Raw genomic sequence first — 13,238 nt, forward strand, 5'->3', positions numbered from 1 at the left:
TTGAGTTCTTCCTCTGTTAGAAGTCAGAATATCTGTGCTGAAATAGGCCTGGAGGACGTTATGGGGTAAGGGAGTGTGTAGTTTTTGGTCTTGCCTTTGTTTTGGTGTGTTGAGTGTGTGTCATTTTGGAAGCTGGGTCCCCTTTTGGGGGCTGGCTCTTGGTGTTTGATTTCCTCATGGAACCACCAGCTTGCTCAGGTTGGAAGGGACCTCAAGAGGGCTGGCTCTTCTCCACCTTCTCCTGCTCACAGCAGCACTGAGCCAACACTAAGCCCATGTCAGGTTGCTCAGAGCTTTGTCCAGTCAGGTCTCTCTAAGATGGAGCTTGTACAGCCTTCCAGAGCCGCCTTTTGCACCTTGAGCCTTCTGGAGTCACAAGTGGTATCTTCATTTTCAAGAGACATTTTGTATGTTTCTTCCACGAACCTTTTGGACCACTTTCTGTGCTTGTGTCACATCTGGTGTTCCTAAGCATGAGGCAGCATCTCTCATCATCATCACAGTGGATTCTTCTTAAGGACTTTGATTATTTCTTCTACATGATAAGGAGGGGTTAGCAATCCTTCTGTGTTCACCTCTTAAAACCATGCTAACCATTCACAGAATCATTAAGTTTGGAAGAGACTTCAAGATCCCCAAGTCCAACCTCAGCCCACCCCACTGTGCCCACATCCCTCAGTGCCACAGCCCCATGGTTCTGGATCAGCTCTAGGGATGGTGAGCCCACCACCTCCCTGGGCAGCTGTGCCAGTGCCTGACTGCTGCTTAGAGGAGAAATTCTTCCTAATACCCAACCTGATATTTAATCATCTCCTTGGTCACCTCCTGGGCTTCATCAGCTCATGGCTTTTTTTGGAGTGTTCTATCCAAAGGTTAACGCCTGGAAATCCTTTCCAGTGTTAGAAGGTCTGATTTGGAACAATGAGAAGGAAAGAAAAAGTGCTAGAGGTGGAAGCTCTCCAAGATCAGGAAGACAGGGTTGGCTTTGTGTCTCACGTCACCAGATCCTGCCAACTATTTTCTTTTCTGATTACTTTGGCCGCAGGACATCCACTGTGCAGCGGGAAGGAGCTGGCTGGTGCAATTAGTCTTATCAAGTTAATTTATGCACTCTTTGTGCACGAAGCCAAAACAGTATCCAGCTTGTAGAACAAGGGTGCTACAGAGGAGCAGCTAACCGCTACGGAGCAGTGAATGTTTGCTTTGGGAATGGAAGCAGAAATAACATCTTGGAAGATGTAGAGGGAACAGCTCTTGTGGTCATCTCGTGCTGGATGTGACCGGGGTGTGTATCGTGGTGCAGAGCTTCACGTGTAACCTGCAGAAAGCAAGTCTGGATGGAGGGAGGCAGCCACTGCATGGGAGCAAGTTTGCTGCTTCCCTAATTGAGCCTCTCTGCTGTGTAAGAACGTTTATGAAGAATGGTTCTTACAGCCGCATGGAAGGAATCAATCATAGGAAATAAAGAGCTTGTAATCCATTTAACTAGGACTTTCCACCTCTCATTAAGCCAGAGACATTCATGCTTAATTCTCTGGATAGCAGTCGCACAGCAGACGTGCAAAGTATCGATCGTAAAATGAATCTTGCTGTTTCTTTCCCCTTACGGTTTCAATTAAAGTGTGTGCAGTGGGTGTGGAGGCATTTTACTCGCTCTCAGTTGAGTGCTGTTGGCACGGTTCATGCAGTTCCCTTCCTGCTGGCGTGAACCAGGTTTTCAGCGATGCAGCAGGGAACATGACTTGGGGAAAGCAGATGACAAGCTCTCTATAGCAATATGTTGGACTGGCTTCTGCTCTAGCTGCTAACATCTTCCAGACGGGATGAAAACTGCCCCTCGGAGGAGCAGCTAACACGATTCACGTGTGGTTATGGTGAACTCTCCTCTGTGTGTGTGTGTAGGAAAGGGTAATCAGGGAGGGGGAAGAAAAGCTTGTCTGTAAAGGAAACTGCATGGCAGGGTGTGCATGTTCAAAAAAACACTTCTGTTTCCACTTAGTTCCTCAGCAAAAACACATGCTGAGAATGGATAAGGCTCGCTGTAAACTTCTGTGCTTCAGCTTGGCCATGCTGGCAAAGCTCTGGAGTCCGTGGAGAGGAAAAATTGTGCAATTATTTGAACTTCTTAAGGTATTATTAGTTATAATAATTAAAAAGCAAAAGTTTCTTTGTTTTTCTTTCAGCATCTATCCATGCTTCCTTGGCCTTGTCTTCTCCCACTGGGAGGAAAAAGATTGCTTCTCTCACCTATCTGTGCTCAGAACCTGCTGATATGGTTTCTTCTCTGAAGCTGATACCACGGTGCATCCTCCTTTAGAGGGTCTTTAGGTAATGGGGGTTGAACACAGAACCATAGAATGGCTTAGGCTGGAGAGTACTTAAAGGTCATTGAGCTCCAACTCCCCTGCCATGGGTTGGGTGCCATGGCAGCCTCCCCAGAGCCTCACACAGCCCAGCCTTGAGCACCTCCAGGGATGGACATGGGGTGTATTAGTCAAGATGCAGCCTTCCTTTGCTTCCAGCTGCCCCCGGACCTGCTTGGCACATTGTGGCATGACTATTCAGTTCCATGAATCAGACACTTCCTCTTCCACGTCTTCTGCCAAGATCAGCAGCCACTCCTGCTGGTTCTGTCTGGGTCCTTGTTGTTTCACCCAGTTTACTGTTGAGCTGTTTCTCATAGAATCCTGAACATTCTGGTTGTGTTCTTAACTGCTGACCCACTGTGATGTCCCAAGGTGACTCCTGCAGGCATGAAACATGAAGGTTTCTTCCCATGGTCTATCTTGCGTTTACCTGGATGCTACCAAGCAGCTCTTTATATGCATGATGTTGCTAAGGCCTTTTTGGAAAGTCCACTGTCTTCCTGGCATCTTCTGGCTTGGAAGTTGGCATGTTCATACCAAATGCTGGCTCAGTAGGACGAGGCCATCCTCTCTTACAGTGTAAAGTTTACATGTTGGTTTGGCTGCCATAGCTTTCCATGGGAAGCTGTTTGTATTTCTAATTGAGTAAATGTTCCTGTTGCGGCACTTAGTCTTAGTTTTTCTCAGCCAGAAAGCACTATAGAAAGGGAAAGTGCTTAAAGGGCTAATTAGCTCCTTGGAATGGAAATTTAGGTATCGCTGTTACTTCCTTTATGGATCTTTCTACTTAAAAAAAAAACCAACAAAATAAAACTCCCTTTTAAAATTGACTCACAACTGAACTACTGAACTTCACATTTACGTTCCAGCAATGAAATAACACTTTTGTGCCTGCCAAACAGCATCCTACCTTGTCTGGCAATTGCCAGCATTTCTGTTCAAGTACAGGAGACACCCTCCAGTGGGCAGCCCAGGTTGGGCTTCCCCAGTGACACACACTCAGAGGTGGAAGCAGACCTTAAGGGACTCACCATCTAACCTAAGGGTGGGATTCACTCTATTCCACATCACAGATATTCCTAGCTCATTTGGATACTTTCAACTCTCCCCAGCCATCTGTATTTTCATGGTTTATAGTTGGCTTTCTCTGCCAGGAAGAACCAGGTTTTACACCTCTTAAGCTGCTTAGATCTTCTTTGCTACTTCTAAAAGCAAAGGACCTCATTAGATTTACAGCTGTGAGCAATTCACGGGGCACTGGCAGGAGATGTTGCCCATCTCTCCACCAAACTGGAGAAGAACAAATTCTTTTCCCACTCACGTTGCCAGGAAGATATTGTGAATAACTGTGCAAAACGTTTCCTGTGCTTCCTCTTAATGAGAAGCCTTGGTGTCCTGTCCGTGTTTTACCCATGTCTTCTGGTAAGTTCAGGACACATTTGTAGTTTCATCTGATTTCTTAGGGGGCTTTTCCAACCTTAATGATTCCATGATTCTGTAACTGGATGATTCTGTTATTGAGGAATCATTTACCACGTGCTGTGATTCCATCTCCTGGGGCACGTGCGTGTAGGCAGGACTCTATGAAGTGCCATTGCAACCTGAAGTCAGACTTTGTGTGATTGCCACCTTGGTCATTGCAGGCAAAAAGACTGCAATACAGCCATAATAATGTTGGAAGGATCTGTGTAACCAGCGCTGGATGCTTCCTGGCTTTGGATGAAGGGACAACCTTGCCTTGACTGTAGCAGATGTTGGGTTTTCAGAACTACGCCAGTGTCTTGACTTGCAAGGTTTTATTGTTAGGGCTCAGGCTTGTGCAGAAAGAGGAGATCACATTTGGTTATTGCTCTGTAAGAAGTTTGCAGAGGTCCTTTCAGTGATCTGTTCTCCTTCAAACCTTTTAAAATGCGACGCACGATGCACACTTAGTTTGTGGAGAATGTTAAGAAGCTGGATTGCACGGGGTATTAGCGTGTACTGCGCTTATTTATTTAGTGAGATTAAAGAATAAGTTCTTCTTTTGTAATCCCTTTGAAGTGTTTATCTTTTGAAGTCTGAATTCTCATTAAATGGAAGCGTACAACCCCCAAACTACACGCTGCCCTGGTTTCAAAGCTTTAATTAAAAAAATAAAAGAAGCACCAAAAAACTTAAGAACAATAAACAACGGGTCAGACCCATAGGGGCTACACGTCATCCAGATCCTGACTATTTGGGTCATCACTCAACACTTTGTGAATCAAAGCGACTCAGTGGGGCGTCTCCCAGAACTAGGATGCAGTTGTAGGGTTTTTGGCGTCAGAAGGCATTAGGGAGACAGTGTTGTTCCCCTTGATGGATGTAGGAGTTCTTTGATAAAAATGGTCAAAAACATAAGAACTTTTCGGAAGGAATAACCCCACCGACTCATCAGGAGGTCTTCAGGGGTTTGGTGGCCATTTCTTGGGCACCTTCCACCTCTGAGACGTGGAGTCTCACTGAGGCTGTTTGTGGCTTTGAGGTCTTCTCTTGCTGTTCCTGCCCCGACATTAAATCTTACCCTTGCAAGTTGAGATGTTCTGGGTCTGAGCCAAGAGAATGTGGGAAGTACTGCTTAGTGTGTGCACATAGATTTCCTCTTGTGGGAATGGTTGTAGCAAATATCCTCTCTATAAGAACTGTCCTGTTATTAAACAGGTGGGGTTATTGTCTCTCCTCCGTTTCTGTCTTCCAATCTGGGGAAAACCAAATGGCATTACTTTGTTTTGGATGAGCTCAGCTTATTAAAGATTGTTATGAAGACCGTGAGGAGTCAGTGAAAGTCACAAGGATTTACATTGGTTCCCTTTTGTGCTTTAAATCATTTCAGTCCTGGCTGGGTGGAAGGGATTGCTTTTACTGCATGGAACTTGGAGGGCTTCCTCTTGAAGAGCTGAACTTCCATTATGATGAAACTATTTGAAGAAAATCAGCATTTTCCATTTTAATTAGGGAAACAATTGACCTGAAGGCTTATAAGAATGTCAGTAGGGATAACTGGTTATCAGTGTTCTTCTCATGTAATCAGCATAGGTAATTACCTGCTTAATAAGGTCTTGTGCATAACTAGCTTGGTAGAAGTTGCAGTAAGAGATGGAGATGTTGAAATTCAACAGAGAATCTTGATAAACAGTGATCCCATGAGTCACGAATGAGAGGAAAAGCATTTTCTTTGATGTAGAAAGCAATAGAATCTGCCCAAAGCTTCTTTAAAATGGATTGGTAAAAAACAAACGGAGTATATCCCTGTCCATTGCAAGGGAGCTGGACTAGATGACCTTTAATGGTCCCTTCCAACTCTAAGGGTTCTGTGATTCTAATTTTACTTGGGCCTGATGTTTGGGTGATTGCATTTTGCATGCTTGGGTCTGATTGCTGCGTTGCTGTGATGCCTTTTGGCAACACTCGATGTGGGAACAGGACATGAAGGTATGGCTGTGATGGCAATGGCATTTCTCATGTTTCCTCATCACTCTCCCAGCAAATCTGCCTCTCCAAAGCTATTGCCTCCCATGTTTCCTCTTCTCAAATCCAACAGTGACTGCATTTTCCATTGGCTAGGTCCTTCTACTCCATCTTCTCTCTTGACTTCAGAACTGTGAAGCATCCATCAAACCATCATGGAATCATAGAATCACCAAGGTTGGAAAAGACCTCCAAGACCATCTAGTCCAACCATCCATCTATCACCAATATTCTCCATTAAATCATGTCCATCAGTGCCACATCTACACTACATATACTTCATCATGTAAATCACTGTTGAATCCTGGCAGATCCTGCTGCAGTTCAGAGCAGTAGTGCCCATGGTGCTGCTGGATGTGCAGCAAGCTGCTCATCTCAGGGCTATTAAAAGCTTTGTCCTGAGTTGTTGAATGAGATCAGTGTGACCTGTGTGAAAATGGGTTGGTAGATAAGAGCCGTATGGGCATTGCAAGGGAGGACTTGGGCTGTACCAAGCCTTGTGGGAGGGTGAGGTGCTATCAAACCAGGTATTCAGTGGCTTCATTCGTGTCATATTTGCCCAATATACTTAAGGATTTGTGTTGTTGCTCTTATCTTTCTAACATAACATCGAGGTTGAAGGATAATGGTTTAATGGCTGATCCCATCTGCTCTGTTCTCCCCTCATCCAGGCTTCTGTAAGGCTCCAGGGATGGAGGAGTTAACCTGTGCAGACAAAAAAATCCACATTTTTTAGGCCAAATCTCCCCAGAGAGCTTCCCTTTTAAAGCTGCAACTTGAATTCTCTCTTGCTTTTTTTCCATTTTTTGTTTTGTTTCCAAAAATCTATTTGGAAAGGAATAACATGTTGCAGACTGAAATGGATACCTGCAGCCCGGTATCTCAGGAATGCAGTGTGTGCTAATTGTGCATCCTGGAGCCTTCAGATAACGCTCCTGCTGTATTTGCAGGTGGACTCTTCCCTGCTCCCTGCTTTTTGGACAAGCTGGCTGGTGAATCTGGTTGTTCAGACCTATCATATTTGCAGCCAGTGGCAGACGATGCATCTTTAAAATCAAGTTTGATGGGTTGTGTGGGTTTGTTTTTTAATTCCTTTCCCCTCTTCTGGTGTGTGTTGGCTGGGTTTGAATAATTGATGTATGTTGTCTTGCTTCCTGTTTTCATTTTCTGTATGTAATGCTAACCAGCAGAGGTTTGAATCATTCATAACCTGCTTTCTTCACCTCAAAGCTGTAGATGTCATGGGAACAGTGATTGTTTGGTACGGGCTTTCTGTTTCTCTTTATTAAATCCATTCCTGGAAGCAGAAGTAAGTATTCAGTCCATGATCTCAGCCAAGTGATGCTCTCTGGACAGATGGCATCCCTGCAGCAGTTCTGTTGGTGTGGTTTTATCAGCAGCATTGTGCTGTGCTTGAGTCTCTTCTACTGCTCAGGCATTCATATGTGTGGTTGGGAGGACGGGTGCTGCATTGCATCCTTTCCTGGCTGTTCCTTCTGTGCACCTCCTAATGGCATTCATGGGGAAGAGGGAATGGTTTTGGTCTTGCAGGTCGTGCCTTGTGTGATTCAAGGCATGCTGTGCATTTAGGAATGGCTTCTTCTGAACTCATGTTGGATTTCATTTCTTTCTGCTCCTCCTGACCTCCCCTATGGAGGGCAGCCTGAAACAGATGGAGAAGCTGCTGCATCCCGAATGTCAGGGCTCCCATAGCATCTGCCCATGCTGTGGTTCACCCATTTAGATTGGCAGCTCTTTTTGTACATAGGAGTGTGTGCGTGGGTGGATATAGCTCTTACCTCTGGAAGCCCCTGGTACATTTTCATCAGGCTGAAATGCTGATTGAGTCTTCTATCTCTAAAGTTTTGCATTATAAAGCACATGATAAAGCTTCACATAGGGACTTAAGGATAAACACTCTGGCTTCAGCATCCCTAAAGGAATGGTGGATCCAAGTGTGGATCTAACGTGGTGTATAACACATGAGATTTATTATTGCTGAAGGGCAGCCTCCATTCACAAGCTCTTGGTTCTTTGGATGCATTGGATTTCTGCTTGGAAAAACAGAATTTACCAGCTTTGGCAATGCTGTGTGCTATCACTTTTCCAGGTGTCTGGGCTGGAGGAGATGGGTTTGATGGGTTGATGGTTGGACTGGATGAAGCAGCCTTCTTCAATCTAAATGGTTCTGTGACTTGAAGTGGTAGTGGCTTCCCAGGAGAGTGGACTGCTGAAAAGCTCAAGTGCAGCACTTCTGGTTGAGGTTGCCTTGCAATTTGTGTAAGCTAGCAAATAAAGCACCTGGTTAAGGCTTTTAAAGGCAGAGATGCTCTTCTCATCTCACACAGCTAAAGCAGAAAGAAGTGGAAATTGTGAAAGATGTCCTTTGGAACTCAGTTCATGTAGGCTTTCTCATAGCAACAGCTGCACTCTGGTAGGATTCCAGGCAGTAATACGTGGTTTGATGGTAGGGTTGTTAACAGTCTACGCATGAATTTTGCATCCCATGCCCTTGAATGTATTATTTGTTGTTCTGGAACTTCAGGGCACAGATCACGGCTTTTTTCAAGTCTCTGAAATAGAACTGAACTTTGTGTGTCCTCAGCATTTCTGTCCTATTCCATCTGACAGCTGTTTCTGCCTGCGGTGTGTAGGGATGGCAGCTTGGGAAACTTGTGTTGCAGGGACGAACCGAAGCAGACAAAAGCTGAAGGAAGGGAGATAAGAAGCAACTTGTGCTGTGACTAATGCTGAGTTTTATAAATAACGTGAGAAAGAAATGGAGTGCAGGTGGGGAGGTGACCTCAAGCACAGAGGTGGCACAGAGCCTGGGGCAGAGCACAGGGCTGTTCTGATCAGCAAGGAGCTCTCGTTTCAGGCTGGATGTGTTTGTACCTCTGTCCTGCGTGTCCATCCCTAGGGGATGGATAGAAAGACATGGGGATGTAGGTCGGCTACAGACAACAAGGCCTCTGCATGGATCCCTGAGCTGTGCTATGAGCCTCAGAAATGTAACGTCCTGACAGTGCAAAGTCATGTTTTGACAGCAAGAGAAGCAGAGAAGCTACAGATCCTGACCTCTGGAGACACAACAGTAATGGTCTGGTGGGCAGCATCCAACCAGCAAGGTCTGTCTGCCTGCAGGATGCTCAGTGCTTGCTGGTGAAAGCCAGGACAAGGCTGCTCTGGGCTGTCAGCCTGAAATGCAGAAGCTGGAAGGGCTGAGCTGTCTGTACCCTTGTTGCAATGTTTGACCTCTGCCACAGTGTTCACAATGCACACAACATTCCAGCAACCTGGAAAACCCTTGGTGCTCCCATGGCAAATAGAGCAACTTGGTCTTTGGGGTGTGTTTGATGGAAAGAAGGGTGAAAGCTGCATCCCTGCAAGTGCTTGCTGGATATGTTTTGTACAGAGGTGGAAGGTGCTATCTGCCTTTTTTGCAGCACACACAGAAGTGTCAGCACCTCATCTGGGACTGTTTTGCAAGCTCCATAGGATGCCTGTGTTGAACTGATTGTACCTTGTTCTGGGTTTCAGCCTCACAAAGGCTGAACTTTGAATCAGTTTTAAGGTTGTGCTTGCGGCGGGCAAGGATCTTTACTTTTCAATCATAACCCTCATCTGGGCAGCAAGTTGACTGATCTTGTCCTCATGTGGCTTTCCTTAGTGATAACTCATAGGAATGCATTCTCTTTTGGGGATGTGAGAGACACAGCACAAGGAAACAAATCTTGCAGGCTAATTAAACTTCTCAGATTTAGAGAGTAACAAGCTGGAGATACTGGCCGGGCTGGGAATAGATCTGATTATCATTCCTCCTCTGCTCGGTAGCTAGAGGGCATGGTTAATTATTAAATTGCTTGTTAAAGTATTGGAATATTCCTTGGAACTTAATTTCCTTTTCTCCCCCCTTCTTTTCTTTCCCTTCCTCTTGCTGAAGGGCTCTCCCAGGACCTGATGGCTTTGTGATACGTGGCTCCTGAGGGGCTGGCAGGAGCATGGTTAAACACCAACCGCTGCAGTACTACGAGCCACAGCTATGCTTATCATGCCTGACTGGGATCTACGGCTGCCGGTGGAAACGGTACCAGCGGTCACATGATGACACTACCAAGGTGGGTGAGAACCCAAGCAGAAGCCTGGGAGATCTTGGGTTGACCTGGGTGCTTGGGTTTTGTTGGCTTGGAAAGATTGTGGGGATCCGTGGTTCTGTGGCTGGAGGTCTAGGAGAAGTCCTCACCCTATAGTTGATGTAGAGGATGGACATGGGCAGCTGGTTGTGGTGCTCAGTGGGGTTGAGGCTGTGAGTAGGTGGTTGTGGTGCTCAAAAAGGGTTGAAGCTTTAGGTACCTATGGTGTTCAAAAGGGGATTGAGGCCATGGCTAGCTATTTGTGGTGCTCAATGAGGTTGAAGCCATGGGCAGCTGGTTGTGGTGCTCAGTGGGGTTGAGGCTGTAAATAGATGGTTGTGGTGCTCAAAAGGGGTTGAGGCTTTAGGTATCTGTGGTGTTCAAAAGGGGATTGAGGCCATGGGTAGCTATTTGTGGTGCTCAAAAGGGGGTTGAAGCCATGGGCAGCTGGTTGTGATGCTCAGTGGGGTTGAGGCTGTGAGTAGATGGTAGTGGTGCTCAAGAAGGGTTTAGGCTTTATGTATCTGTGGTGTTCAATAGGGGTTGAGGCCATGGGTAGCTGTTTGTGGTGCTCAAAGGGGTTGAAGCCACAGGCAGCTGGTTGTGATGCTCAGTGGGGTCGAGGCTGTGAATAGGTGGTTGTGGTGCTCAAGAAGGGTTGAGGCTTTAGGTATCTGTGGTGTTCTAAACAGGGTTGAGGCCATGGGTAGCTATTTGTGATGCTCAATGGGGTTGAAGCCATGGGCAGCTGGCTGTGGTGCTCAGTGGAGTTGAGGCTGTGAATAGATGGTTGTGGTGCTCAAGAAGGGTTGAGGCTTTAGGTATCTGTGGTGTTCTAAACAGGGTTGAGGCCATGGGTAGCTATTTGTGATGCTCAATGGGGTTGAAGCCATGGGCAGCTGGCTGTGGTGCTCAGTGGAGTTGAGGCTGTGAATAGATGGTTGTGGTGCTCAAGAAGGGTTGAGGCTTTAGGTATCTGTGGTGTTCAAAAGGGGGTTGAGGTCATGGGTGCTCAGAGGGGTTGAGTGGTGTGGGTTTGGCTGAATCTGTCCATATTTTCCTGTTGGTGTTGGGGAGAATTCTGTTTTCTCCTTGCTTCTCTGTTGTAGATGTTCTTGTTTGGCCCATTTGTGGAGGTTGCATTTCTGCATGGCCTCTGGGCTCTGTGTGCATGGGGATGAGATGGGCCAGGGAGCTGTTAGAGGTGACATCACTCCTCTGAATAAACGCTGTTTTGAAGAGCTCTGGCCAGACTCCCTGGTTGTTTGAGATGAGTCCCCATGAGACCCGGTAAGTTTGTAGGAAGGATTCAGAAAGAAGCTGCTGTCAGAGCTGTCACATTCCATCTTCTGGGTAATGGTTGCTGTGTTCTTCTTTGCTCCTGTGTTGTCTGGCATTCCTTTTTGTTGCTGTTGTTTTTGGATGTGTGTGCATATTACATAAAGAAGGAAAAGAAGTCACAAACACCGCTTCAATCTTGCTTGTTCTGGCAGTGGTCCCTGGAGATCCTTTAGTTGCTTTTTGAGGATTCAGTTTTGCTCCGGTGACAGTCAGCTTCTGTTTCACTTCTAAGTCAATAAGCAGAAATCTTCCAGGCAATGGAGTGCTACTTCTCCTCTGGAGAAGAGGTTGAGGGAAGATCACCTGGATGCCACAGATCCCATGTCAGTGTGCCCCTGTTTCTGAATGGCATCAATTGCGGATGGCGCAGCTGGACTGAACCAAGAAGTCATGGCTTGTGTTTGTGCAGCATAGAACAAATTTCCTTTTGTAAAGCAGGAATGTTTGTTCTGGTTTTCCTCCTCAATATTCACAGCAACTGCTTTTCTGCCCAAGTTTCCTTGGAGCAAATACCCGGGCACATCCGCACTGGAGGATGTAGTTGTGTTTCTGAGACTTGGTCAGGAAAGCAGTGGGTTGTCATGTCTTGGCATGCGTGCACATACTCATTTAAATACTCCAAATGCCATATTCCTTATGTCTTATGAACCAGAACATTATGTTTCCAAGTTAAAAATCCACAGAAAAAAAAGCTGCAATTGACTTGTATTTTTCATCAAAATCCAAGTGCTTTGCGCCAACTCCTTTTTCAACCATAGAAAATATCAGTGGCAATTTGCCAATTCTGCTTAGAGTTACGGTTGTTTTTCTGATGCTGGAGAAGAACTTGTTGTGTTCAAAGCCAGGCTTAAAAATATATCCAGGCTCTGAGTCTGTTTTGAGGTGTGCGTGGGTCTCAACTTCCAATTTAATGCCCCAAAGGAGTAAATGTAGCTCTTTTGGGAGCAAGAGAAGAAAGTCTTAATTATTTACATGTCCCTGGAGGTGTTCAGGGCCAGGTTGGATGGCCCTGGGCAGCTTGGTCTGTTATTAAATGTGGAGGTTGGTGGCCCTGCCTGTGGTGGTGGGTTGGAGCTTCATGATTGTTGAGTTCCCTTCCAACCCAGGCCATGCTGTGATACTGTGATCTGCAGGCTATGGAGAACCAAGGTATGAAGCTATGAAGAAGAATCTGTTCCCAGATTCAGAAAATACCACATCGTAATCTTTACATGAAGGCTTTACACAAAGTCAGTGGCACAGTACCTGTTCTGTTGCCCTGTACTCATTGCTATAGTAACTCAATCACTGCAAACCCAGAGTAGAGCCAATTGTAGCGTAAGGAAAACCTTAGAGTTACCTCTAGGAGAGGCACATATTCATACAATCTCACTACAGAAAGGCCCTCTGCATTCTATTTAGGAGATGTGGCTTTTTAGAGCATTTTAATAAAAAATATAAAAGAAAAATCATCTTGCTGAGGTTCAGACGATTGTAATCTCTGTAGCCAGTTTGAGGAAGCAATTACTGATCTTAACTACAGCTTGTTCGTCAGGTACCCAACCAGGGGAGCTCCTGGAGTCGATCCTCATCCCAGCACGGCTCTCTAACCCCAGACACAGAAGATGTGGACATATCAGCTTTGGCTTGTGGCTGCCAGGCACGCTTTTAAAGGTCTGAAGTTCAGATTGCAGCAAGGTAGTTTACAGACAGTGCGATCCTCTTGATGAATTGCCAGCAATTAAACACAGAGCAGTGCTGCTAATTGTACCCTACAAACACAACTCTCCATGAGCAGCCCGTCTGCTTCACCCGAGATGACCTTCTGCTGGGCATTGCAGTGCCAGAGCAGCTCTTGCTTCCACAGTATCTTTCAGCATCTTTTATCATCCATCCAGAGCTCCTGCAGGGTCAGTATCCGTGTGGGGAATGT

General features: G+C 46.0%; 1 protein-coding gene across 6 annotated transcripts in view; it reads left to right on the plus strand.

Moving 5' to 3' along the window:
- GDPD5 (glycerophosphodiester phosphodiesterase domain containing 5) overlaps positions 1-13,238 on the plus strand; it is a 129,675-nt gene that overhangs the window by 39,230 nt on the left and 77,207 nt on the right. For all 6 annotated transcript variants that reach the window (XM_085536682.1, XM_015852598.3, XM_015852602.3 and 3 more), the window contains one exon: positions 9,796-9,970. In XM_085536682.1, the coding sequence (XP_085392808.1) occupies positions 9,854-9,970 (117 nt within the window). In that variant the 5' untranslated portion in view covers positions 9,796-9,853. The remainder of the gene's footprint in view (positions 1-9,795; positions 9,971-13,238) is intronic.

This window comes from Coturnix japonica, chromosome 1, assembly GCF_054131305.1.
Source record: "Coturnix japonica strain WE chromosome 1, WE-NBRP24, whole genome shotgun sequence".
Lineage (NCBI taxonomy): Eukaryota > Metazoa > Chordata > Aves > Galliformes > Phasianidae > Coturnix > Coturnix japonica.